At 47.0% G+C, this 27881-nt stretch overlaps 1 protein-coding gene across 1 annotated transcript; it reads left to right on the forward strand.

Annotated features, from left to right (window-relative positions):
- Positions 1-27581, forward strand: lamb1a (laminin, beta 1a). Its single transcript, XM_026172282.1, has 33 exons — positions 1-346; positions 988-1187; positions 2704-2842; positions 3830-3903; positions 4720-4908; positions 4999-5062; positions 5150-5352; positions 5946-6066; positions 6158-6346; positions 7203-7379; positions 7552-7664; positions 8360-8439; positions 8532-8667; positions 8856-9014; positions 9213-9340; positions 9560-9680; positions 9828-10029; positions 10588-10731; positions 10837-11068; positions 11149-11312; positions 15860-16084; positions 16172-16386; positions 16552-16648; positions 17527-17896; positions 21574-21758; positions 21882-22123; positions 22239-22448; positions 22526-22670; positions 23859-24066; positions 26601-26742; positions 26837-27013; positions 27089-27248; positions 27326-27581. Exons 1-33 carry the CDS (start codon positions 316-318, stop codon positions 27463-27465), a joined length of 5382 nt encoding a protein of 1793 aa, XP_026028067.1. The 5' UTR covers positions 1-315; the 3' UTR covers positions 27466-27581.
- The last annotated feature ends 300 nt before the right edge of the window (positions 27582-27881 follow it).

A 27881-nucleotide genomic window follows, 5' to 3' on the forward strand; every position in this document is an offset into this window, starting at 1 on the left:
AGTTTAAGATGAAAAAAACTTTTTATATGTTTCAAACAGCTGCAGAGACACCAATCAATCAGTCAAATAACGGCAATTAACGATGAGGAGGGCTAACAGCTGTTTACTCTGTGTGTGTGTTGGAATCACTTTATTCTGCTCCAACAGTTTGAACTCTTTAGTTCTTGGTGTTTTTCTTTCTGCGAGCACAACCACGTTACTCGGGCCGGATGTTTTAATTTGAAAGTCAGCCGGTCTGTTCGGAGGAGGAGTTTGAGGGGAGCTAAGGAGGTCCGAGGAGGTCCGGGGGGTCTTCAGACTGTGAGGATTTGCAGCATGTTTCAGCTTCAGCTCGCGCTGCTGCTCGGTAAGTTAAATAAAGTTGAACTTTTCCAATTTCAAACTTTCCTTAAACACGTCAGGGTTTGATTTCAAACATCCAGAGTTGTATCTTCGTGTTTCTTTGTTGAAAATTACAAAATGCTGCTGCTTCCTCTCAGCCGCTCGTTTCATTCATGATGAAATAATCTAACATGAAAATAAGTGTTAGACACTTCGGGAAACTTTCAGAATAAAATGGGCTCGGAGGGCTTTTGTAATGAGTTCTAGTGGAATAATCTTTAGGAATTTGTCCACATGTTTGATGTGTAAAAGAATTCAGAAGCTGATGATCATGAAACTCAAAGCAAACGCACACATTTTGTCAATGTGTGATAAATAAAGTTTAGTTGAAATCTGTGCAGTTTGTTTGTAACATGTGACTTTAAACATGTTTGGTCCTCTCAGAGATCAGCTTAGTGATGATCAGTAATCTGCAGATAGTCACTCGTGAAGGTTTGACTCACTGATTTTTCTCTCCTCATGATGTCCTCCAGAATACAAGCCCAGGAGAAGCAGCTCTGAGTTTAGTTTCCAATCAGCTGCGCTTTGTCTCTTTAATCAACAAATGTGGGCGGGGCTTCGTTAATCCTGTGCTCAGATTTTTACCATTAAAGCTTTTTCTCTCAGGTCTGCAGGTGTTTACCTGTGCTCAGGAGGGTGGGGCCGCGGACGACATCAGCCAACCCGAGCTCAGTGATGTGTGCACTGAAGGCAGCTGTTACCCAGCAACAGGAGACCTTCTGATTGGCCGAGCCCATCAGTTGTCATCCACCTCCACCTGTGGAATGAACCGACCCGAACCATTCTGTATCGTCAGCCACCTGCAGGTAAATTTAATGGTTAACAAGATCATGACTGAAGGTCTCAGAGAGAAAAGTCCAGAGAGACCCAAGAAGAACACAACTGGGCACCAAACGTCTTATAAAAGGAGGTAAAGGCAACACAGGGGGCAGCTGTGGTTAAAGGGGCACATCGCCCAGCAGACTCCGCCCCCAGGCTCGGCCTCTCCGTGCGCCTCCGTGCTGCATGCCGGAGTGTACCAGTCTATTTAGCTCAACAATCAGGAACTCATCACTGCTTAGTCTTTAGCTTCTTTCAGAAATACTGAAAGTACTGTAACTTAAAAACTGAGACAAGTCGTTGGTGACCTCTGACCTCTAATAAGATCCTATATGAAGGATTCAGGATGAATTTTCCATCGAAGTCCAAAGAATGGGACATTTATGCTATGAGTGCTCAGGTAGTCTTCATACATGGATGAAGTGTAAGCGATCACTTCAGATGTCTTTATCGGATTAAACGTTAGGTGGTCTAATTAGGTCTGAGTATCGCTAAGAGTTCAGTGCAGCGCTTTTATCAGGGGCGTTTCAGTACCGGAGACGCAAGCGACGTTACCGGAGAATCCAGTATCATCAGACAAACTCAGCCATCCGGTTTAAACGACCTTCAGCTCAGTCCCACTCCGTGTGTGTGTTACAGTCTGAAGTGTTTCCTGTGCAAAATGAGCTCCCTATAAGGAAACCATGAGCGCTGGCTGCAGACAGATGTTTGTCCAGATGTTCCTGTGGAGAAAACACAGCAAACTCAAAGGTCACGCTGTTTTCATCCAATCAAAAGTCAATAAACCACACAGGCTGATTGTAAACATCAGGTTTTAATGTTTGAGGCAAATGTGTGTGGACATGTGTCATCCGTAGCTAATAACAGCGTGTTCGCTCCGAGTCGCCTACATTCTTCCGTCATGTGACTTTGATTATACATCCTCTAATTCCTTCCTTTCATTCAGTCCTTCGTCCCAGATCCTCGCTCTGTGGTTGCTGCTTGAACATCAAAACTATAAAATGTATTGGTTGTTTTTATAATTCTGTCCAGAGGCAGCAGAGAAACAGGGACGCTTCAGTTCTCAGTCGGACTTGATGTGTCTGTTAGTGCTCCTCTATGTAAGAGCGGCGTGCAGCTTTTTGTCTTGAGTGGCTAGTAACACTGTTTCACTGTAAAAGCCCTCATCTGCCCCCCTTTGTAACCTCTGCACTGCATCGCTCGGGTTTGGTTTCCCCCCTGAGAGAAGCTGAAACACGTTGGGCTGTCCGGGAATCAAGCAACTTTCTGACATCTCTTAATGACTGAGACGTTCCCGGAAGGAAGTTTTCCAAAGTTTTGTCACTAACTCTAAAAACAAAACCAGTGAGAAGCTTGCATTATTTCAGGTGAAGTCAGACTTTTCTTATGTGGGAAGTTTGTGGTCAGAAAGTTTCCTCTTATCTGCAGTAACTTACGGCACTGAGGAATCCGAGGAATTCACCTCCTGTTAACCTTTTCCTCCCCCTCTGTCTCATAAACCAGGAGGAGAAGAAGTGCTTTGTGTGCGACTCGTCAGAGCCCTACAACGAGCTGGCCAATCGCACCGACAGCCATCGCATCGAGAACGTCGTCACTACGTTTGCCCCAAACAGACTGAAGACCTGGTGGCAGACTGAGAATGGTGAGGAAGAACATTCAGAGAGGCCAAAGGTCAGACGTGTCGTTACAGGTTTAAAGACTGAGAGCTGCAGACAGGTTTTCACTGTCAGAAGAAAAGATGTTTGTGGCTAGGCTGTGTTTTATCACCCTCTATCCTCCACTCCTCCATGATTACAGGTTCTCAGGTTGTGGGGCGGGTCCCTGCTGGAGGCCATGTAGTTATTCCCAGGGGTGGGGGATGTTCAGCTTTAAAAAGCCCCGCAGTGAGGAGGCAAACAGCCGACCTGCCATTTGTCCAGGTTCATCAAACAGATAGTTTAGTTTTACTGCAGAACAAACCTCTTACAGGTTCATACAACACATTGTGCTCTTCACCACAAACCCAGTGTGGTAAAGTAACGCTAGCCAGGCAGCTTCATGTCTTTGTTAATTTTCCATTACTCGCTGTATCTGTAAGTCTGCGTTGATTGGCTGATGGTAGGTGCTGTGAGCTTGTATTGTTGCCTCGGCCGAGCTCTGCTGCCCAGATGAACTCGCTGTTCCCGTGATGAATCAGAATCAGAATACTTTATTGATCCCTGGGGGAAATTATTTTTTGTTACAGTGCTCCATTTTAAACCAACAAGAGCGAGTGCGTCTGCGCCGCGGTGTTTTGTGCAGAACCAGGTACTCGCTGCAGTGTTTGAGCTGTGGACTCCTTTATGGTGTCATCCTCTGACAGTGGGCATGTTAACACAGATGATCTGCTGTTACCTTTGGTCGTCACTCTTTGGAGTCCTGTTGTCCAATATAAAGCACCTTGAGGCGACTGTTGTTGTGATTTGGCGCTATATAAATACAACTGAATTGAACTGTAGGTTCTTGGACACAGATTTAGTTCTTTTCTCAGGTCCGATCATGTTAATGTGCAGCGACTGCAGCGTGTTGTTGATTTCTGGGCTCTTTAACCGATGTGGCGCACAGAGTCTGATCTACAGAGTGTTGGTAACTGATGATCTGTTGTCTGTAGGTGTGGAGAACGTCACCATCCAGCTCAACCTAGAGGCTGAGTTTCACTTCACGCATCTCATCATGACCTTCAAGGTGAGTTCTACACATGCAGCAGGGGATTCTGGGTAGTTGACAGGTGATTCTGGTCTCTATTAATCTGAAGAACCAGGTGCACACAGTGATTGAGGAGTTGTTGTGTATTGAAAGGACATAGCAAGTACTCCATAATGGGAAGGGTTACGACCAGGGCTGGACTGGTCGGGCATTACACAATGCAACTGTCTTCTCCCATACCTTTGCTGTGTGCTCACGTAGCTTGTAGAAAAAGTTTAGTGTGGAAGAAAGTGGAGCTGAAAGTCTGAGAAAACAATAAAATAATGAATTAAAGTGAAATTACTAACATGTTAGCTGCTGCACCGTGAACAGCAGTACCAGTAACAGCCAGTAACCAGACCTCACAATCACAGGAGGCTACAGCTGCACCAGCTGAGGAGAAGTGAGGAAGAGGAGGTGAACATGGTAAGAAAACAGATGGAGGGAATCGGGAAGACAGAGATTCAAGGATTCAGGCTGCTTTGACCATGAGTCACTACAAACAGCTTAAGTGTAGACTTTAATTATTGTCACATGCTGCAGTGCAACTAAGGACAACAACACCTGCACCAACCTGATTATGTATCAATAATCTGAAATCAAACAGAATGAAATGTTTGCATATGACGCCTCTGGTAGAGGACTGAGCTTGAAGGATAAATCCTGCCCACAGCGCCAGAGGGGAAATCTAATTGGGCTTTTGTCAGTGATCATGGTGCATAAACCAGATTTGTGCAGTCCAGCCCGGGTCTTCACCACGCCATCATCCTCACCACACGATCCTCAGTTTGCCCACTTTTGTTTTTATTTCCTCAGACCTTTCGACCTGCTGCCATGGTGATTGAGCGGTCAGCTGACTTCGGGAAGACGTGGCAGGTTTACCGTTACTTTGCTTATGACTGCGAGTCGTCCTTCCCGTCCGTTTACCGGGGTCCAATGAGAAAGGTTGACGATGTCATCTGTGACTCGCGTTACTCTGACATTGAGCCATCCACTGAAGGAGAGGTACATCTGCTGCTCCTGCTTCTGTGAATAATACTAACATCAGTATTATTCACACTGCTGCGGGTAATGCTGTTTGTTTTGTTTCCTCAGGTGATTTTCAGAGTTTTGGATCCAGCATTCAGGATCGATGACCCCTACAGTCCCCGAATCCAGAGTACGTCTCCTTCTCTGCGTCACGGAGACTGAATAAGCGTAGGGGTGTTAACCAGTTATTGATGAATTTTACTGGTTCTTTGTTTAGACATGCTGAAAATCACCAACTTGAGGGTGAAGTTCACCAAACTCCACACACTTGGAGACAACCTTCTGGACTCTCGTATGGAGATCAAAGAGAAGTACTACTACGCCATCTATGACATGGTGGTCCGAGGAAACTGCTTCTGCTACGGACACGCCTCTGAGTGCGCCCCCGTCGAGGGAGCTGGGCAGATAACAGAGGGCATGGTGAGGACAATTACGGACTGTATTTATATGGCCACGTTGCTATGACGACAGCCATGCGCATTAGGAGGTACCCGATTGTAACAGGAAGCCCAGTTGGTCTGAGTGGGTGCTAATGGGAAAGTGGCTCCAGGGAGCGTCACGCAGATACCTGCCAATTAGTGTCTGTAACATCCAATCAAATCAGGGACTCTAATTAGCTGAGGTGAGGCCTAGCAGACACCTAGCATCTACGTCCACCTGTGAGTCAAAGAGGCCACGCCCCTAGTAATCAACACTTTAAGCTTAAAGCAGTTTAAACATGTGAGCAAACAGCATATCAAGTTGTAAACATGTTGACTTCTGCTGTGAAATTCAACATGGCAGTCTGTGGGGACCGAAGTGTAGGCTTTGTGCTTTGGCGTCGTTGTTCTTTCATAAGCAGCTGAGCCGGTGGTGAAAGTAAACCATCACCAGCGTAGAAAAATATAAAATCACACAGACACTGGAAGAAACGGTGCAACAGGCAACTGACTACATGTACAAAAAACCCCAAACCCAGCTTATGACCAGTAATGTAAGCGAACGCTGATTGATTATTTGTGACTGTGTTTCAGGTTCATGGTCACTGCTTATGTAACCACAACACTAAAGGTCTGAACTGTGAACAGTGCCAGGACTTCTACCACGACCTCCCCTGGAGACCCGCAGAGGGACGCAACACCAACGCCTGCAAGAGTGAGTCTGCACCGGTCCATACTGGGCAGGGCCCATAATCACTACTGGGAGTAGTTTAACTGTCCCCCTTCTTCTTCTGTGGTGTCCTCAGAGTGTAACTGTAACCAGCACTCGGACGCGTGTCACTTTGACGGGGCAGTCTTTGCGGCTTCGGGAAACGTGAGCGGAGGAGTTTGTGACGACTGTGAGCACAACACAGCTGGAAACAACTGTGAGCAGTGCAAACCGTTTTACTACCAGCATCCAGAGAGTGACATCAGAGACACCAACATCTGCCAGCGTGAGTTCATGGCCACTTTGACTCTTTTTTTTAGTGTCAGAGTTTGTAAACCGTTATTTTACTGGTGCCAGGCTAAAAGTTAAAAGCATCTACCCAAAACTTCCATCGAGGTTGTTTTTTATGGCTCTTTTGATCATCTTCTTTGTTCTTTGAGGACTTTTTGTCCTCAATCTTTGCTTTCACATCAACAAAGAATTGTTGGCTGTTTTCTGAGGAAGTTCATGTTTCATGATGACACAGGCAGACACGGATAGGAGGTTGTTTTGTCAACAGGAAGTAGATTAAAGGCTGGATCTCAGACTAAACATGGAGGTGGGTTTTTGATGTGACACATGAAGGTTTGTGGTTTCCCTCAGGCTCAGACCTGCCCTCCTCACAGAGGATCAGTTCAACTTAGCTCGCACATCCCTCTCTGAGGGCTGAATAAGCAGCACCTTCTGTTATTACTGCCACTGCATTTCTTTAAAGTAGCAAAGGATTGTGGGTGATGTGACTTCAACGTTGTAGAGAGTTAAAATGTGCTCCAGAGATCAAAGATGGAGGCGGGAGTTTAATTTCCAGGATAGAAACGAATCTTATTTTGGGTCAAAGTCAGAAACGTTCACGGTTTTTATGATGATGTCATTCCACGGCACTTATATGTCCATCATTTAACTTATTGAATTATAAAATGCTTCAACATATCAGAGAGGTGCCTGCGTCTGGGCTGGTGGTGGCGCTGTAGAGAAGCTCACAGTGTGTGAATCATGTCCTCACCTGTCTGTGGATCCGTGTCAGTCTCACACCTAAACACGCCCTGTTGGCAAAATTGCTCCTGTGGTTCTGGTTAAGCTGGCTAAACGTCCTGTTTCTGCAGCCTGTGACTGCGACCCCGTGGGCTCTCTGAACGGAGGACTCTGTGACGGCACGACGGACTTCCGAGCCGGGCTGATCGCCGGTCAGTGCCGCTGTAAAGCCAACGTGGAGGGAGAACGCTGCGAGCGCTGCAAGCCGGCGCATTTCGGGCTGAGCGATGAGCCTGAAGGCTGCAAAGGTACAAAACGTAACGAAACACCTGCAGGACCAGCTGATACCAGATTACTCCCACACAGACACCTCACGCTGTAAAGCACCTCGAGGGGGCGTGGCTGGGACTTAACATTGTTGTTATGAATGAAGCTGCGTTGCCTTGGTGATGTACTTTTGTGTGTTACTGTGTTGGACAGCGTGTACCTGCAGTCCTCTGGGAACTCTACCTGGAGGAAACCCCTGTGACAGAGAAACAGGAAGTTGTTTCTGCAAACGTCTGGTGACCGGGCGAGACTGTGACCAGTGTGTGGTGAGAAACCCATTCAGACCATTCATTCTGGTTAGACTGGAGTCAGACCAGCAGCAGAAGGAACATTCGTGTCGTCTCACACCTCACTCTCAGCTCCCGTCTCTGTAAGGCTGCGCTGTTTTCTGATTGGCTGGTTTTCACGAGTTGAATCTGTTGCAGGGGCAAACGGGATCTCTTCTAAAGAAAGATCCCGTTCACACTGCAGTGAGTGCGACAGGATGAAGAAGGACCAGTTCATATTAAACAAAGCTCCCAGTATGTCATACAGAGCTGCTCCAGTCCAGTTAGAGGATAACCAGTTCACACCAGCAACAGAAGTCTTTAAAGGCGGCTGGCTTTGGGAGGGACGTTTAATGCTGCAGAGCCTTTGTTGTGGAGCCACATTCATGCTCTCCATGAAGTCATCGGGTTAATGTTTGCTTTTGGCTCTCTGCTGTTAGTCAGCCTGAGCTTTGAGCTCTCAGACATTTACCCCGACGTAAACAGAAGACACATGTCAGGACGTGAGGCGCGCGCGCACACACACACACACACACACACACACACACACACACACACACACACACACACACACACACACACACACACACACACACACACTCTGTAAGATCAGTCTTGTTTAATGAGATTTATGCAAAACACACTATACATCACATTAGTGCAGAGAGATGACTGTAAACAGTGTGTGTGTCCAGCCTGAACACTGGGGTCTCAGTAACGACATGGACGGCTGCAGACCATGTGACTGCGACCTCGGAGGCGCCATCAACAATCAGTGAGTTAGGTATTATGTCACATTTGCTCCGTCGGGAGTTGAACCAACAATTTTATTTTGTTGTGATGTTTGTATTTCCTGTCTGCGTGCAGGTGTGATCACGTGACCGGTCAGTGCATCTGCAGAGATCACATGTTCAGCCGCCGCTGCGATCAGGTGGAGTCTGGATTCTACTTCATTGCTCTGGATCACTACACCTACGAGGCTGAGGATGCAAAGTTTGGACCTGTGAGTGTCCTTTCAGTGTCTGACCTTACTCTGGGTTACAGGGCGGCTGTTACAGGTGGACCTGCAGTCTGTGAGGATTAGTTTCTCCTCCTGCTGGCTCGCACATTTCATCTCCATGTCAGTTCAGCAGGATTATGTGAGGTGTTGAGGGTATTCATCAGCTTTGTGTCTGCATCTCATCTCTTTAGGGAGTGACGGTGGTCCAGAGGCCACACCCTCAGGACCGTAGTCCCACTTGGACAGGCATCGGGCTAGCCAACGTACCAGAGGGGGCCTTCTTGGAGTTCACTGTAGACAACGTCCCTCACTCAATGGAATATGACATCCTGATCCGCTACGAACCGCAGGTGTGAGTCTGCCATTGAACGTGTGCGTCGTCATGTCCCGAATCAGTGGGAGAATTTTGGCACTTATCTCGTTGTTGTAGCCTTTGTTGACCCGTGTACCTGCCTCATCTGTTAGCCTGAAAAAGAAGATAAACGTGCACGCGCCTGCTTATTTATGTGCATAGAGGTAACATCTCTGTGTGTCTGTCGGCTCTGCAGCTGCCGGACGTGTGGGAGGAGGTTCTGATGACGGTGATGAGACCCGGACCGATCCAGCCGGACAGCCGCTGCATCAACACGGTGCCCGATGACGACAACCAGATGATCTCGCTTCACCCAAGTTCACGGTCAGGAGAGAAGTTTCTAAATCATGACAAGTTTTCGACAAGAACCCGGTCGAAGTGTGAAATATAAGAGCACCGACTAGTTCCTGCAAGCCTTATCCCTTCTTCACCCAGCTGATCTCAGCCCATCATCCTGTCACGCTGACCCTCTGCGTGGCCTTTGTCTATCTGCTTATCTCGCCTTGCTGGGGTTTCAGTATCTAACCCGATCTCTCCCTACAGGTACGTGGTTCTTCCCAGACCGGTTTGTTTTGAATCAGGTCTGAACTACACCATCCGCCTCAGCCTGCCACTGTACGCTACCTTTGGGGATGTCCAGGTTCCATATACGCTGATCGACTCGGTGAGCGTGCTTAGATCTTCTACTTCAGGAAGTAGAGCGTGAAGTCAGTCAGTTTCTTCAGTGCAGATCAAAACCACATTCAGCCAGCCTGGTTACAGAAAGTGAAACATGCTCATTCCTGACCTGGTTATTTGGGATTTTTCTCAGATCGTGCTGATGCCTCACTGTAAGAACTTGGAGATATTCACAGGCTCAGAGGGCGGGGACTCGGGCGGGAATGTCGCCTGGGAGACTTTCCAGCGTTATCGGTGCTTGGAGAACAGCCAGAGTGTCGTCAAGACGCCGATAACTGACATCTGCAGAAACTTCATCTTCAGCATCTCCGCCATGTTGCACCAGGGAGCTAAAGGTAGCACAGCTTAGCACTGTGATTTCACTTTAATAACCTCGCTTCCTGGCTGGAGTTTAAAAGAAAAGGGCTGCTTGTGAGACACTCAGGGCTTAGAGCTCAGGGCAGTGTCTGTATTTATGGTGACTTTGGAGGGGTTGGGGTTTCCTCACGGAAACAAACCTCCCGGAAGAATCAGAGAGAGTCAGAAAGAGAAGGGGAAAATATTTCTGCTGTCCAACTCTGGACAGGAAGGACTCCAGGAAGGAGGAACCAGAATCAGATTCAGAGAACCTTCCAAACATTGAAGTTTAAAATCTGAAACAAAAACCTCTTCCTCATTCCAACGCCAACCTTTGATCCCTCACATCTTTATCCCCTTCCCCTCCTCCCCCGCTTCACGTTAATCTCTGTCACTCATCCTCTCACCATCGCCTTAGGCTTCACTTCCTCGACAGGACCCGGCAGGTTCCTCCTCCTCCTCCTCCGCATTCCTTGCGGTCATAAATCTATTGTCACTGAGGCTTTAGCGTCTTATCGTTATTCTGACGTGTCTCCTTGTCTGATGCCATTTCCCAGAATGCCAGTGTGACCCTCAGGGCTCGCTCAGCACCGTGTGCGACCCCCACGGCGGGCAGTGTGAGTGCCGCCCCAACGTGGTCGGCAGGAACTGTGACAGGTGTTCTCCGTCCACGTTTCAGTTTGGACCCAACGGCTGCCGAGGTCAAAACCACCTCCATCTATAATCAATGAAAAATCTGTTTACAGTCAGCGCTGAAGCTTTACTGACGCTGACCTCTGTGTGACCTCGTCGTGCGTGTCTTTCAGCGTGTGGGTGCGACCCTCAGGGTTCTCTCAGTGTGTTCTGCGATCAGTTGACCGGACAGTGTTCCTGCGTTCCGGGTGCGTACGGTCGGCAGTGCGACCGCTGTCTGCCGGGTCACTGGGGTTTCCCCGCCTGCCGCCCCTGCTTCTGTAACGGTCACGCCGATGTCTGCGACCCCGACAGTGGCCACTGCATCGATTGCAGGGACCACACGACGGGACGCGCCTGCGACAGGTAACTTACCCACCGTCCGTCAGCCAATCGCCATTGGGTTTATTTAGCAGGATGATGCCATCGGTGCTCTTGTCTTTCAGATGTCTGGATGGTTACTATGGTGACCCAGCACTGGGGTCAGGTGACCACTGTCGTCCCTGCATGTGTCCCGACGGCCCCGGCAGCCCGCGGCAGTTTGCAGGAAGTTGTTACCGCAGCGATGACTCTCAGCAGGTCACCTGTGTCTGCAACACAGGATACAAAGGTGAAAACTTTATTTACACAGACGCTGACACAGAGGTAAGACCTCATCACAGATATTTAGATGCAGATGCTTTGTTGGTCGCAGCGTCAGTCCAGCTGCCATGTTGGTCTGGTTGAGGCGGGGATTCTGGTGCGCATCTGTTAAAATCATTGAAAAGCATGCCAACACAACACCTGTTTCAGTCTACTGACGACAGCATCGGCAGTATTTCTGATACTTTATCATCAGTGTAAAATTCAATTCAATTCAATTTTATTTATATAGCGCCAAATCACAACAAAAGTCGCCTCAAGGCGCTTCATAGATACAGAGAAAAACCCAACAATCATATGACCCCCTATGAGCAGCACTTTGGCGACAGTGGGAAGGAAAAACTCCCTTTTAACAGGAAGAAACCTCTGGCAGAACCAGGCTCAGGGAGGGGCGGAGCCATCTGCTGTGATTGGTTGGGGTGAGAGAAGGAAGACAGGATAAAGACATGCTGTGGAAGAGAGACGGAGGTTAATAACAGATATGATTCAATGCAGAGAGGTCTGTTAACACATAGTGAGTGAGAAAGGTGACTGGAAAGGAAAAACTCAATGCATCATGGGAATCCCCCGGCAGCCTACATCTATTGCAGCATAACTAAGGGAGGATTCAGGGTCACCTGGTCCAGCCCTAACTATATGCTTTAGCAAAAAGGAAAGTTTGAAGCCTAATCTTGAAAGTAGAGATAGTGTCTGTCTCCTGAATCCAAACTGGAAGCTGGTTCCACAGAAGAGGGGCCTGAAAACTGAAGGCTCTGCCTCCCATTCTACTTTTAAATACTCTAGGAACAACAAGTAGGCCTGCAGAGCGAGAGCGAAGTGCTCTAATAGGGTGATATGGTACTACAAGGTCATTAAGATAAGATGGGGCCTGATTATTTAAGACCTTGTATGTGAGGAGCAGGATTTTGAATTCTGGATTTAACAGGAAGCCAAAACAGGAGAAATCTGCTCTCTCTTTCTAGTCCCTGTCAGGACTCTTGCTGCAGCATTTTGGATCAGCTGAAGGCTTTTCAGTGAGTTTTTTGGACATCCTGATAATAATGAATCACAGTCGTCCAGCCTGGAAGTAATAAATGCATGAACTAGTTTTTCAGCGTCACTCTGAGACAGAATATTTCTAACTTTAGAGATGTTGCACAAATGGAAGAACGCAGTCTGACATATTTGTTTAATATGTGCGTTGAAGGACATGTCCTGGTCAAAAATGACTCCAAGGTTCCTCACAGCGTTACTGGAGGCCAAGGTAATGCCATCCAGAGGAAGAATCTGGTTAGATACCATATTTCTAAGATTTTCAGGGCCGAGTACAATAACCTCAGTTTGATCTGAATTAAGAAGCAGAAAGTTAGCGGCCATCCAGGTCTTTATGTCTTTAAGACATTCCTGCAGTTTAACTCATTGGTGTGTGTTATCTGGCTTCATGGACAGATAGAGCTGGGTGTCATCTGCATAGCAGTGTAAATGTATGCTATGTCTTCTAATGATGCTGCCTAAGGGAAGCATGTATAATGTAAACAGAATTGGTCCTAGCACTGAGCCCTGTGGAACTCCATAATTAACCTCAGTGTGTGAAGAGGACTCTCCATTTACATGCACAAACTGGAGTCTATTAGATAGATATGATACAAACCACTGCAGCGCAGTACCTGTAATACCTACAGCATGTTCTAATCGCTCTAATAGGATATTATGGTCGACAGTATCGAACGCTGCACTGAGGTCTAGCAGGACAAGCACAGAGATGAGTCCACTGTCAGAGGCCATAAGAAGATCATTTGTAACCTTCACTAAAGCTGTTTCTGTGCTGTGATGAGCTCTGAAACCTGACTGAAACTCTTCAAATAAACCATTCCTCTGCAGATGATCTGTTAGCTGTTTGACAACTACTCTTTCAAGGATGTTTGATATGAAAGGAAGGTTGGAGATTGGCCTATAATTAGCTAAGACTGCTGGGTCTAGAGATGCTTTTTGAGTAAAGGTTTAACTACAGCCAGCTTGAAGGCCTGTGGTACATAGCCGATTATTAGAGATAGGTTGATCATATTTAAGATCGAAGAATTAATTAATGGCAGGACTTCTTTGAGCAGTTTTGTAGGAATGCTACAGTATCCAGAGTCGTACGTAGTGAGGAGGTGAAATTATTAACAAGATAATCGACCTCTGTTGGGGTAGCGTTCAGATAGCTGCTCTGCTCTGTGTTGGTACAGGGCATTGGAGATGATAACAGTGGGTGGATTATATTCTTAAACTTAGTTACAGCACTTTCAGAAAGACATCTACTTTGATAAAGTCTACTCTCCACCGCTGTGTAATCAATTATTGTAAATGTAAATGTTATCAGGAAATGATCAGACAGGAGAGGGTTTTCAGGAAACACTGTTAAATGTTCAGGTTCGATGCCATATGTTAAAACAAGATCTAGAGTGTGATTAAAGTGGTGGGTGGGCTGGGGTGGACAATGTTAAGCATCAGGCTTTCAAATGAATTAAAAATCTGTCTTGGTCTTTCATTAATTAATAGGCTGGTGTGAGAAATTGCTGCCACACCTCCCCCTCGGCCTGTGCTTCGAGATTTCTGGTAGTTAGAATGGCTCGGGGGTGTTGATTCATTTAAACTAACATAATCATCCTGCTGCAACCAGGTTTCTGTAAGGCAGAGTAAATCGATTTGTTGATCAATTATTAAGTCATGTACTAACAGAGACTTGGAGGAGAGAGACCTAATATTTAATAATCCACATTTCACTGTTTTACTCTTTGGTTCAGATGTGGATACTGTATTGTTCTTTCTTTGTGATTGTTTATGTTTAAGTTGTTTGTTGCTGGTTTTTAGTTTGTTTTTTGTCTGTTTGGGAGCTGACACAGTATCTATGGAGATGGGTTTTTGGGGGGGTAGCAGGAGGAGAGAAGCTGCAGAGAGGCGTGTAAGACTGCAACTCTGCTTCCTGGTCCCAACTCTGGATAGTCATATTTTGGGGGGTTTAATAAATTTGTCCATATTTCTAGAAATGAGAGCTGCTCCATCCAAAGTGGGATGGATGCCATCTCTCCTAACAAGACCAGATTTCCTCCAGAAGGTTTGCCAATTATCTATGAAGCCCACATCGTTTCTGGGACACCACTCAGACAGCCAGCGATTTAAGGAGAACATGCGGCTAAACATGTCACTCCTGGTCTGATTGGGGAGGGTACCAGAGAAAACTACAGAGTCCGACATTGTTTTGGCAAAGTTGCACACCGATTCAATATTGATTTTAGTGACCTCCGATTGGCGTAACCGGGTGTCATTACTGCCGACATGAATTATGATTTTACTGAATTTACGTTTACCCTTAGCCAGCAGTTTTAAATTTCCTTCAATGTCGCCTGCTCTGGCCCCTGGAAGACAATTGACTATGGTTGCCGGTGTCTCTAGCTTCACATGTCTGAGAACAGAATCACCAATTACCAGAGTTTGACCCCCTGCGGGTGCGTCGCCGAGTGGGGAAAAACGGTTAGACACATGAACGGCTTGGTGGTGTACCTGGGGCTTCTGTTTAGGACTATGTTCCTCCTCACAGTCACCCAGCCACCCTCTTTCCCCAGCTGCTTGGGGTCTGCCGGGGAACAGCTAGCGGGGCCTACGCTATCTTCGGCTGCACCAGCTACAGGGGCCTGGCTAGCTACGGGTGAATGAAGGGTGCGAAGCTGAGTCTCCAATTCAGTAATCCTGGCCTCCAGAGCTGCAAATATGCTACATTTGTTACAGATATCATTACTGCTAAAGGAGGCCGAGGAGTAACTATTTTAAATGGTAAATGGTCTGTATTTGTATAGCGCTTTACATATCCAGTCATCCACCCATTCACACACTGGTGATGGCAGCTACATTGTAGCCACAGCCACCCTGGGGCGCACTGACAGAGGCGAGGCTGCCGGACACTGGCGCCACCGGGCCCTCTGACCACCACCAGTAGGCAACGGGTGAAGTGTCTTGCCCAAGGACACAACGACCGAGACTGTCCAAGCCGGGGCTCGAACCGGCAACCTTCTGATTACAAGACGAGCTGCCAACTCTTGAACCACGATCGCCCCCATTAATACCACATATATGTTATTGAAAGCACAGTACATATTTTAGCACAAACATGTCTTAACAGCCGGGGTTCCCTTAAATAAGCATGAATCTCTGGCTGCTGATTGGCTGTTAAGTTTAAAACTGTATTTAAACAAAGTCAAACCTGAGGATGAAGCTCGATGTGAGGCATGTTGTTGGTTCAGGTGATGATGTCACACCTGAGGAACGATCACCTGTTGGTCATAAATGGTGTCTAGCTCTCACCTGGGGTGGCTGTAGCTGAGGAGCAGGTCACCTGGTCTCACTCAGAGCGTGGTGGTTCGATCGCTTGCTGCTCCAGCCTGCCTCCCAAATATCCGTGGGCTAACCCCATGTTGCTCTGCGATGCGTCCAGTATGAATTGGCGTGTGATTGTTATGCTCCCTGTCTTTATAAGAACCATTTACTTGTCCTCTGCAGGTACTCGCTGTGACGAGTGCTCGCCTGCTTACTATGGAAACCCCGAGGAGGCGGGTGGGCAGTGTCAGCCGTGTCAGTGCAACAACAACATTGATATGCTGGACCCCGAATCGTGCGATGCCCGGACCGGTGAGTGTCTGCGCTGCCTGTACCACAGCGAGGGTGCCGCCTGCGAGAGCTGCACGCTGGGTTACTATGGCAATGCCCTACTCCAGGACTGCAGGAGTAAGTATGCTGGGGTTACCATGGTAACCACATTCACAGAATCAGGCGAACGATCGTCGCTGAACCTTGACGGTTGTGTACCCGCAGAGTGCGTTTGTAACCGGCTTGGCAGCGTTCCCTCCAGCTGCCCGTCCTCTGACTGTCACTGTGACCGCAGCAGTGGTCAGTGTCACTGTCTACCCAATGTGGTCGGCCAGCATTGCGACCGCTGCGCACCTGACACCTGGAATATGGCGACGGGCACCGGTTGTCAGACCTGCGACTGCGACCCCAAACACTCATACGGGACATCCTGCAATGAGGTGAGCAGCCCCTGGCGATTAACGGACCGAAAGTCCTCGAGGTGAAAACAAATGTTGTATTTCATTAAAGGTTTGTTGTGTGAGCTTTATAACCGCAGATCTGATGGAATTGTACTTCTGTGCTCCGTCAGACCACACGTCTGACTGTAGTTTATTTGTTCACAGATCAGCGGTCAGTGTTCCTGTCACACCGGCTTCGGAGGAAGAATGTGCAGCGAGTGTAAAGAACTGTTCTGGGGAGACCCTGAGATCAAATGTCACGGTAGGCTTGCCATGCCATGTGCTCGTGAGACGGCGTGATAGATGTGATGGTGTAATAAAAAATAAAGCGGACTCTTTTGAGTTGTCAGTGAAGCTCTGAGACCTGGAACAGAGTCCCGATCTGTCAGGCCCCAGGTCAGAATCCGGTTCAGAGTTTCGGTGCAGAGTCTGGGACTTGTTTCTGACTGAGATCAAACTGCAGACGCTTTTATTGTGGGATCCTTTCAGCTCCCAGCATCCTCGGCTGCTGCAGCTCAAATTAAACCCAGATGTTTTGAGGCCCAGCTTCCACAGAGATGGGACCGGTCTGTCCGTCTCAGCCTCCAGAAGTCCACAAAGACGCTTTGTTCAGTAAAGGTGAAGGTCAGGAGGAGGAGGTCTTACAGAAACAAGGAGAAGAGAGGAAGAAAAGCAGAACTGAGACAGCAGCCTGGAGGAACACAATCAGTCCCTTTGTTTGTTTGTTTTTTATCAGTTCACATGAGAGAGTAGCGCCCTCTGCTGGAGATGAATTAAACAGCAGTGTAGACATTATGTTTCCTTCAGGTTCTTGAACTCGTCTCCTGTCAGAGCCGTCGGGCAGAGCTCCACATCAGTCATCCAGACTAACCCTAAACCCTGTGACTCTCTGGCCTTTGAGGGCTTGCCTGGTCAGAGTGAATCAAATTTAAAAAAACAAACATTAGCCTGAATTTGTTGTTCCTGCAGCAGAATAAAGCTTCAGATGTTTGATTGGAGCCAAATGCTAAACACATGTTCTTAATGTGCAAACAGGAAGTCACTGTGAAACTGTGCTGGAGTCAAGTGTGTTTTTGTACTTGAGTGCGTCTCCTGTAGTTGGCCCGGCAGACTCATTGGTTATTGTTCTCGTCTCCTCAGCCTGTGACTGTGACCCTCGTGGGATCTCCGAGCAGCAGTGCAACAAAGTCAGCGGTCACTGCATGTGCGTGGAGGGCGTGTCCGGGCCGCGCTGCGACACTTGCGCTCGCGGATTCTCAGGAACTTTCCCCAACTGCAGCCGCTGTCACCAGTGCTTCGCCGAGTGGGACAACATCGTTGGCCAGCTGACCAATCAGACACACCGCCTGGTCAACAAGGTAAACGCCCTCAAAGCTAGCGGCGTCAACGGGCCGTACAGGAAGTCCATTGAAAGCATGGAGAGGAGCGTTGCCGACATCCAGACCATCCTAGATGGGAATCCGGCATCACAACCGCTAACGGAGATCCAGGAGCTGCTGCAGGAGGCCGGGTGGGATTGCATTTATTCTGATTAATCTGTTTCTCTCAGACTCAGTCACCAAAAAGGTCAGGAACACCTTCTCTAAGTGCAGTCTGACAAATTTACACCAGAAAAACAGATACGCTGTTCGAGTGTCTGTCGACCACTCTGATGATCTCTGACCGTGCTGATGAGACCTGAACATCAGCAGAGGTGATACAAGTACAGACAATCTGTACTTAAGTAGAAGTACAAATACTACTGTTAAAAAATACTGCAGTAAAAGGTGAAGTACTGTTTACCCTCCTTACTGTTGTCTGTTTTCATGATTTCAGACATCGCAGCTGGAATTCAATCAGTTTTCTTCTCTGACGTGAGCTAATAATCAGCTATGTACCACAGGCCTTCAAGCTGGCTGTAGTTAAACCTTTACTCAAAAAGCATCTCTAGACCCAGCAGTCTTAGCTAATTATAGGCCAATCTCCAACCTTCCTTTATATCAAACATCCTTGAAAGAGTAGTTGTCAAACAGCTAACAGATCATCTGCAGAGGAATGGCTTATTTGAAGAGTTTCAGTCAGGTTTCAGAGCTCATCACAGAAACAGCTTTAGTGAAGGTTACAAATGATCTTGTCTCACTTATATTTCCTCTGTATAACTGAGACATGGTTAAGGGCAGGTGAGTCCAGCGCTTTCACAGATCTCTTACCGGAGGACAGCTGCTTTTTAAACTCTCCTCGAATATCAGGCAGAGGACGACTAGCGGTTGATTTTAAGAAGCAGTATAAATGTAAACCACGGTCCTCATCAACTCAGCTTTGAACTGAGTGTGTTTGAGCTGGGTCGCTCTCACACAGTGCTCTGTGTCGTGGTTTACAGACCCCCAAATACAATCAAGACTTCTTAAACGACTTTTCTGATCTGTTGGCTGAAATTATGCCAAAATATGATCGTGTCTTTATTGGTGGGGACTTATTCACGTGTGCTGCCCCGACAAGCCAATGGCAAAGGACTTTTTAAATCTTATTGACTCTTGATCTTGTGCAACCTGTGTCTGTGCCTACACAAAAATATGGGCACACGTTGGGTCTTGTTTTAACTCAGGATTTACCTGTCTCTAACCTCTAGAGGTTTGTGACATTGTATGGTCGCATCATAAGCCTGTCTTGTTTGAGGTTTCCCTTGTACCAAAGTTAATCCTCCTCCTGTTGTTGCTCGGTGCTGTCCTATTTTGAACCCTTCCTCTGGTTTTACTCAGTCTGCCAAACCGTTTTAGATTCAGTGGCCCCCTTTAAGCTTAGGCAAGTTAAAGCCAAATCTGAACCCTGGCTGAATGAAGTGTAGGAGAGCTGAACGTAAATGGGAGAAGGAAAAACTTCAGGTGTCGTACCAAATATTACATAATTACTGGAATTCGTATCAGAAACATTTTGCTGCTATTATTCAGGCAAACTGCCGTAAGCCTCGTGCTTTATTTAAGACTATTGACAGGGTCCTTCATGCTCCACAGACGGTTGGTGTCGAGTCCTCTCAGGAAATTTGTGAAAACTTCCTGCACTTTTTTATTGATAAAGTGCTATCTGCGCAGACTTCCCGGTCCGTTCTCGACCCTTCTGTCCTTAGCTCTGCTGTCTTTGACAGGTTTGAGCCCGTTTCTCACCTGAAGCCCTAAATTACTTCTCAGTAGACCCTTTGCTCAGGTGTCTTGATGAAATAAGGGCCTGCATGGCTTTGAACTTTGTACATTTTAATGAGCAGAAAACAGAAGTGATGAGGCCACTACTATAGATCTTGGTTCGCTGGCACAGTCTGTTAAACCAGTCATCACTAATCTGGGAGTTAAAATGGAGGCAGATCTTAAACTTGAAAGCCAGCTCAGAGCTGTTGTAAGATATAACTTTTTTCATTTGAGGCAATTAGCTAAAGTAAGGCCCATCTTATCGAAACGGCTTTGTGAGACAGTAGTCCACGCCTTTGTTACATCTAGGCTGGATTATTGTAACACACTTTATTGTGGGGTTAGCGATGCATCCATTAGGCGTCTGCAGGTTGTGCAAAATGCTGCAGCACGTCTTTTGACTGGGACAAAAACGTCTGTGCACATTACCCCCATTTTAATTTCACTCCACTGGCTACCTGTACATTTTAGGACTGTTTTTAAATCCCCCCACCTGTTGGGTAACAGGCATCTCTGAAAACATTAGAGCACGTTTGGAAATATGTGATGTCTTGATGAACCGAGCAGGTATTTGAAGTTCACACAGAAACATTCTCACACGAAAATATCTTAAAAGTTTATTTTGTGACCCAGAAAGAGTAATATTTCAAACTCCGCCACGCTGTGTTCCTCCGCCACTGCCTGGTTTGAGTTTTGGACAAAATGCATTCTGGGATATTGCATTTCGTCATTTCGAGCTGATTGGAGACCAGAACAGCCAATCAGATTTTTTTGCACAAATATAACGGTGTAGAGAAAGAGTTGAGCAGAAATGTTGAGAGCGCGAGCAACACATTGCGAACAAGTGCAAACGCAAAAACTGAGCGAGAGGGGCTGCTGTGTGTGTGTGTGTGTGGATAACAGCAAACACTGAAATACAGTTTTTGCACGCAGCAATGAATTTTGTTCATTCAAATTTAGCTTTTCTTCGCTCAAAATAAATTTCTCCTCAAAATGCAACACTTGCACCTGCAAACTTTTTTTAGGTGCGCTCAGAATAGCGGCACAAAAATAACGCCATATGCATGAAGTGTGATTTTTATCGTGGTGAAAGCAAAACTAAGACGATGTTTACGTGAAGCGTAGTTTGGATCTTCTTTTGCTGCTGGTTCGGTCAATATTGTTCGGAGAGAGATCAAACCTGCAGCTTCTGAATCGAGCGCAAAAAGGGCGTGAACACAAAGCGCGGACCCGCCAAAACATCAGAATCGGCCAGCTGTCGGCTTTCAGCCTGACCGTGTCCGTGCCGTCGGGTGAGAAAGCCGACAGCTCGCTGATTCTGATGCGTCGACGGGTCAGAGCTTTGTGTCTGTTCTCATTTACTGTTTTAGCTGTTTGGTGGTTGTTGAAATTTTGTGAGGTTTAATTCGAGATTCTGGCGTTTCGAGCAAAATAAATTAATATTTAAAAATTGATTCAGGATTTTAATGAATCGATATCACGTTATCCAAGCCAGAATCGATTTTAATCGAATAATCCACCCCTAGTGGAAGCCTATCCTTTTCCAGATTAAAAGTGAAATAATCTAGAATATTGTGTCAATTAAATTAGGTTAATATTTCAAAATATAACAAAACCTTTTTTACAAGCCAGTAAAAATATAGATGGGCCATTAGGTCATAAGAACTCTTAATTTGGGCGAATCCTCACCACCTCTCATTTAAACTACATATGTGCTCTCAATCTCATCTCCTTAAAGCTTGGGTTCTCTAAGTGTGGCCTGCGGGTCGTTAGTGGCCCGTTCAAACATTGTTTTTGGCCTGTGGACTTTGAGAACTCCTGCCAGCAGAGGGTGAGAGTCTGCTGAGCTGGTAAAGGCGTGTGGCGATCTCCGGTTAGCACTTCATCAGAGTGTTTTGGTGTTTTATGAGGAATCATTAATCTTGGTGGTCCAAAGATCCAAAGGCCGTTTGCTGAGAACACTTTTGTTGCAAGAACTCTGAGCACTAAAGCAGCTCATGCTAACCTCGGACCCGTGTTTGTCCCTCAGTGACCTGATGGGAGCCCTGAGCCACACATTGAACCTTACTGAACAGACTCTGGTCCAGGTGGAGGACTTGGACTCTGCTGCAGGAACTAAACTGGACACTGTGATGTCAGAGGCACAGAAACTGGAGGGGACAGTCCAGGAGCTCCTGGACCAGGTCGAGTTCATCAAGAACTCCGACATCAGAGGTAAAGGGTTAAAGGTCACAGGGAAACTAGGTGGGCCAAGGAGTACTAAAATAGGTAGTACAGGGATTTCAGAATTTAAATAAAGTTGCCTTCAGCTGATTTTGACTTTCTGTGTGTTGCTAGGTGCCACAGACAGCATCACTAAGTACTTCCTGCAGTCCCAGGAGGCCGAGGCCCGAGCTAACGCCTCCACCATCGACAGCGGCAGCCCGGTTGAAGCCTCTGCTGCTCTACGGCAGCTCACAGAAGACAAACTGAACCAGACCCGAGAGAAGTTCATGAAGAGACAGTCTGAGCATGCTCAAAAACTGGATGACCTGGCAGGAGAACTGCAGAGTCTGGACCTAGCAGAGCTCAGCAGCAAGGTGGGAGAGCGGCACAGGTCAGGTTGTCAGAGTTCGGTGTATTACAAACACAAACGTTTGTTAGTTTCAGTATAAACGCATGAACACTGAGTGTTGTCTGTCCTGGTTCTGCCAGACCTGTGGCAGTCCATCTTTGGGTCAAGACGCATGCGGGTCTTCTTCCTGCGGTGGTCTGGGCTGCGTGAATCCCGAGGGCAGGGCCAGGTGTGGAGGAGAAGGCTGTAGTGGTGCGGTAGCAACGGCCAACAGTGTCCTGAGGAAGGCTCGGGACTCTGAACAGGAAATTGTCCATGCCATGGAGGAAGTGGAGAAGCTGTCTAAGATGGTGGGTGTGAGCCCTGCTGCTCCGTGTTCACTCCAGGTGAACTGTGCTGGGTTTTCTCACCTGAGTTTTGTCCTCAGGTGTCAGAAGCAAAGCTACAGGCGGACAAGGCCAGGCTGAGTGCTCAGAACGTCCTGATGAAGACTAACAGGACCAAACAGAAAGTTGACCAGAGCAACGAAGAGCTGCGCAGCCTCATCAGACACATCAGAGACTTCCTCACCCGTATGTGTCACTTCCTGTTTGGTTCAAATGCCTCCGTAGTTACGGTTACATCAGTTTTCCCTGAGACAATCAGGAGAGATCATTGGAAGGAAGTGAAACTGATTCATTGACATAAAGACTTCAGTTAAGGTATTTAGCGATTAGGTTCTGATGACCCATTGAAGCAGAGTTGCATGCAAGCTGTGACAGGGACCCCGTAGAGTCTAGACATCGGTGGTGGAGATGAAGATGGAGGCTTGGATGGAGCCTGAGCAACATGGGAGAGGGTTAGGGGGGTGGGTTGCACAAAGGTGCACTGAGACTGAAAGTAGAGTCCAGGCTGATTAGACTGCAGATGATTGGACTAGAGCGGTAACGTTGTGTCACTGTGAGAAAGTGATGTAATCGTAGATGAACCACCAAACAGCTGGACAGCAAACAGATGTGTGACTACAGATCTTCCTTATTGAACTTAACTATAAGCTTCTTTTTATGAACGCCATGTCTGATGGTGACCATTATGCTCCCCGCCCTCTTCTCCTGAATGGAACGCGTTTTTATTTCAGGAAAAACTAAATCAGTCTTAAACTGCTTTCATTTCAAAAGCAAAGATCACATTTCATGTGGAACAAACAGCCCTCTTACATAATATTAGCAGGCTTCTTACAGCCTGCTCAACCGTCACATGACATTACGGGAAAAAAATCAATCCAGGTTATAGCCGACACCTGGATCCAAAGCTGCTTCTAGTGCATGATACAACCAAAACTCCCTAGCTGATGGAAAAGCAAATCAATGTTGAGTTTTGTTCTTGTATTTCTGCAGGTCTCATAGATCCTGTTTAACAAACATGAACTCAGAAGCTCTCTGTCTGTCTGTGCAGCAGCATTAAAGGATCCTAGATCGTGTAGTGTACATGAAATCATCAGAAACTAAGCCATCTACTCTTGTGTGTCTGGGACACTCTCAGAGGCCGACGCGCTCACAGACTCGTTCCTTCGTGTCATCTGCTGCGTACGGCACATTAAAGAAACCGCTAACGAGCTGAAATTATTTCTGAAAACTGGTTTCTGATAACTTGACAAGCTTTCAGACACGGTTGGATAGACTGAGAATAATTTCGGGTATTTATTTTCATTGATCGGAGATTAAAAGTTCTTTTTAAAGAGGCTGGCTGCAGATAAACTGACTGCATTTGTGGCACTTCAGAGGACGCTGCAGATCTTGAGAGCATTGAACTTGTGGCAAACGAGGTTCTGGACATGCAGATGCCAACCACGCCGGCTCAGCTGCAGAACCTGACCGACGAGATCCGGCAGAAAGTGGGAGAACTGGGACATGTGGAAAACATCCTGCAGGAAAGTGCCGACGACATCCAGAGGGCCGACAAGCTGCTGGACGAGGCTCGCCAAGCCAGGTGAGATTTACCTGTCCATCAGTAATGTTTGCCTGGTTTGCTTTAGCTTCAGGGGATGATATCTTACAAGTTCTCCAGACGGAAATCTGTCTTTCTTTCAGAAGGGATGAATGCTGTTGCAGCTCAACAGGATGCTTTTGGTAGCCAGTAATAAGCTTCTGTCTGATATCTGAATTCATTCGTTCATAGTTTGTCTTCCTGGCACGGACCCAGCCTTTAAGTATACTCCACAAACTGATCCTGTTCTTGAATATCTTACCCATTTTGCTCTCTTCTGTGACAACTTGGATCTTCTTCCAGACCTCTGCAAATCAGTTGCATATCGGAAAAACTCGTGCTTGCGTACACTTGTTTCAAATTATTGTCTTGAAATATGCTGTTATTTTCTGTTTGTTTTTGGTAGTGTTTGCATGTAACCCATTTGTGTCTGTGATGAGTGAATGGATGAACCTTCTGCCCACAGCTGTACGCGTTTCTCTGCTCACACACAGCTACATTTGCTTTCCTTCCTTTAACCAGCGGCTTCTGAGATGAAGAATCTCTTCTGTGTCAATGCCCTGAGTGGACACGTGTAAGAGTGGCCGAGCTGGGTTCAAGCCAGGAGACCCTGTGAGGCAGCGGTGCTAACCACTGAGCTACTTCACTGTGGCCAGTTTGGATTCAGGAGACAGACACTATCTCAAGATTAGGCTTCAAACTTTCCTTTTTGCTAAAGCATATAGTTAGGGCTGGACCAGGTGACCCTGAATCCTCCCTTAGTTATGCTGCAATAGACGTAGGCTGCCGGGGATTCCCATGATGCATTGAGTTTTTCCTTTCCAGTCACCTTTCTCACTCACTATGTGTTAACAGACCTCTCTGCATTGAATCATATCTGTTATTAATCTCTGTCTCTCTTCCACAGCATGTCTTTATCCTGTCTTCCTTCTCTCACCCCAACCAATCACAGCAGATGGCCCCGCCCCTCCCTGAGCCTGGTTCTGCCGGAGGTTTCTTCCTGTTAAAAGGGAGTTTTTCCTTCCCACTGTTGCCAAAGTGCTGCTCATAGGGGGTCATATGATTGTTGGGTTTTTCTCTGTATCTATGAAGCGCCTTGAGGCGACTTTTGTGATTTGGCGTTATATAAATAAAATTGAATTGAATTGGCTGCATTTAGCTACGTGCAGTGAATTAAAGCGACCCTGCCTACCTTCCTGTCCTGTCGGCCATGATCAGAGAGCTCCGGCTGCCTTTTTGTCAGAGTTTCTCAAAGTTTTAACAGCTGGTACAATGAATTAATGATTAATAAATATTGATAGCAGCACAGTTTGTCTTATCAATACTGCTGTACTTACTAACAGGTCAAATTTATTGATTAAAAGACCTGAACGTAGGGATGGGAATGGAGGAGAACTGGTTCCCAGTAGTCCAATTCCTTGTTCCTATCGATCACGCTTATCGGGTCTTGCAACCTCGCTACAATCAGCTGATTTCAGTTTGTGTGTCAGAGGAAAATAGTGGTGCCGTCTCCAGTGGAGACATGACTTTTATTTTTATTGCATTAAAGGATGAGAGCACGATGGTACAGTGGAGACTGCTCCAGGACAGAAACGGCTGAGTGTGTGCAGACCTCAGCACCCAGAGCCTGGACTTCAACAGGGAACAAACTGTTGAGCAGTCAGGCTGCAGCCTCTGTCTGTTCATGCTTCTACAGTAGAATCACCATGACGACCGCTGTGTTCATACCTGAACACTAAGAGAAAGATGATGTGTGTCCTCATCAGGACAGGCTTTGTGTCTGTGTGGGGCTGAAGCCTCAGGTTTATAGTGTTAAATGATGAGTTTCAGTTTATTTTACGGAGAAACTTGAAAATAATGTAACAAATTTCTTTCTCCTGGGTGTAACTAAGTAACGTACTGCATTACTTTAAAGAAAAGTGTTCTGTGTAATATGTGCAATAATTACTTTGTTGAGTAACAGCGCTGATCACAACAAACACCTCCAACATGCACAAACATGTGACCCGCAGCAGGGGCGATCGTGGCTCAAGAGTTGGCAGTTCGTCTTCTAATTGGAAGGTTGCCGGTTCGAGCCCCGGCTTGGACAGTCTCGGTCGTTGTGTCCTTGGGCGAGACACTTCACCCGTTGCCTACTGGTGGTGGTCAGAGGGCCCGGTGGCGCCAGTGTCCAGCAGCCTCGCCTCTGTCAGTGCGCCCCAGGGTGGCTGTGGCTACAATGTAGCTGCCATCACCTGTGTGTGAATGGGTGGATGAATGTTGTGTAAAGCGCTTTGGTGTCCTTAGGGACTAGTAAAGCACTATACAAATGCAGGCAGTGTATGTGACCACAGATCACAGTGAATGTCCATGAGTGTAATGTCTTTGAGATGGTGGAGCCAATGAAAATCAATAGGAATCTTATCTATTCGATTAGGAATCGAATAGATAAGTGATTTTGATAATGGAACTGGAATCACTAAATTCAGATTCCCTGGCCTACCTGAAAGTTTCACCTGTCCACTGAACCTGATCAGCTGTCTTCCTGCATTCCTCAGCGAGGAGGCGCGTGATGTCAGAGACTCTGTGGAGAAAGTGAAGCGAGCACTGGAAGAAGCTCAGAGAGCTCAGACGGCTGCCAGCAGTGCTATCCAGCAGGCCACGGCCAACATCCACAACACCAGCCACCTGTTGTCCTCGGTGAGTCTCACGGTTACTGCCTGTTGACTCTGCACACGGCTATTTCCTATCAGAAACATGCAGGTAACATGTCAAATGCCCGTGTTGTGTTCAGGTGGAGTCGGAGACGGCAGATGCTGAGTTAAAGCTTTCAAATGCCACCCAGAGGCTGCAGAAGCTCGAACAGGATGTGACGCTGCTGAAGGACAAAGCTGTGAACGTTACTCTTAGTGCCAAACTGACCAATCAGGAATCAGTGAGCGTCAGAAGCACGGCAGAGGAGCTGAAGAAGGTGAGCTCACCTGTGTGATCATTAGAGGCTTTCAGGTTGGTCTGTTTCCTTTGTAACATTAGGTGTTTGTGTTAGGAGCTGGACGGCGAGCTGAAGGAGAAGTATGCCACCGTGGAGCAGCTTATTGGTCAGAAGACGGGAGGCATGGTTGACGCCAAGAAGAGGGCACAGTCACTTCAGCAGGAAGCCAAAGAGCTGCTGCTGCAGGCCAGTGACAAGCTGCAGCTGCTGAAAGGTGACACCACACTGTACAGAAAATGTTTCAAGCTGAGCAGGCGGGACATCCCTTCATGTATGCTCTTCCCATTTCAGATTTGGAGAAGTCTTATGAAGACAACGAGCGCGCTCTGGAGCAGAAGGCAGAGCAGCTGGTGGAGCTGGAGGCAGCAGTGAAGGGGCTGCTGCAGGAGATCAGCCACAAGGTGACCGTCTACAGCACCTGTGTGTTTTAGGATCGAAGGTGACCGAACGTCTCGAAGACAAGAACTGCTCCACTTGTATTTTCTTCTATAGTTTTTACTTCCATGTTTAATCCTCGTGTTAATCTCAATAAAAAGATCAAATCAGACTCAGTTTGCTGCTCATTTATTTCGACAGGTAATTTTACCTGATTGTCACCAGCAGTCGGTAAAACTGAACTCCTGGTTAAATATATAATTCTGCATATTTCCAGTTTACAGCAATGACACGTGAAGGGGTGAAAGCAAAGTATTCTATATATTGCACGCCCTTTGTTAATTTAGATTGTAAGATTGGTCAAAATCTTTGCTTCTGTTACTTCATTGTTACTTCATTTTCAGGGGCGATCGTGGCTCAAGAGTTGGGAGTTCGTCTTGTAATCGGAAGGTTGCCGGTTCGAGCCCCGGCT

The sequence above is a fragment of the Astatotilapia calliptera genome, chromosome 7 (genome assembly GCF_900246225.1).
Source record: "Astatotilapia calliptera chromosome 7, fAstCal1.2, whole genome shotgun sequence".
Lineage (NCBI taxonomy): Eukaryota > Metazoa > Chordata > Actinopteri > Cichliformes > Cichlidae > Astatotilapia > Astatotilapia calliptera.

Excerpts from the sequence above, each read along its gene's own strand:
- lamb1a (XM_026172282.1), top strand. The coding sequence starts at position 316 with ATGTTTCAGCTTCAGCTCGCGCTGCTGCTCG. Across the intron at positions 2,843-3,829 it reads CTGGTGGCAGACTGAGAATG|GTGTGGAGAACGTCACCATC; the intron begins GTGAGGAAGAAC and ends TGTTGTCTGTAG. Across the intron at positions 5,353-5,945 it reads GGCAGATAACAGAGGGCATG|GTTCATGGTCACTGCTTATG; the intron begins GTGAGGACAATT and ends ACTGTGTTTCAG.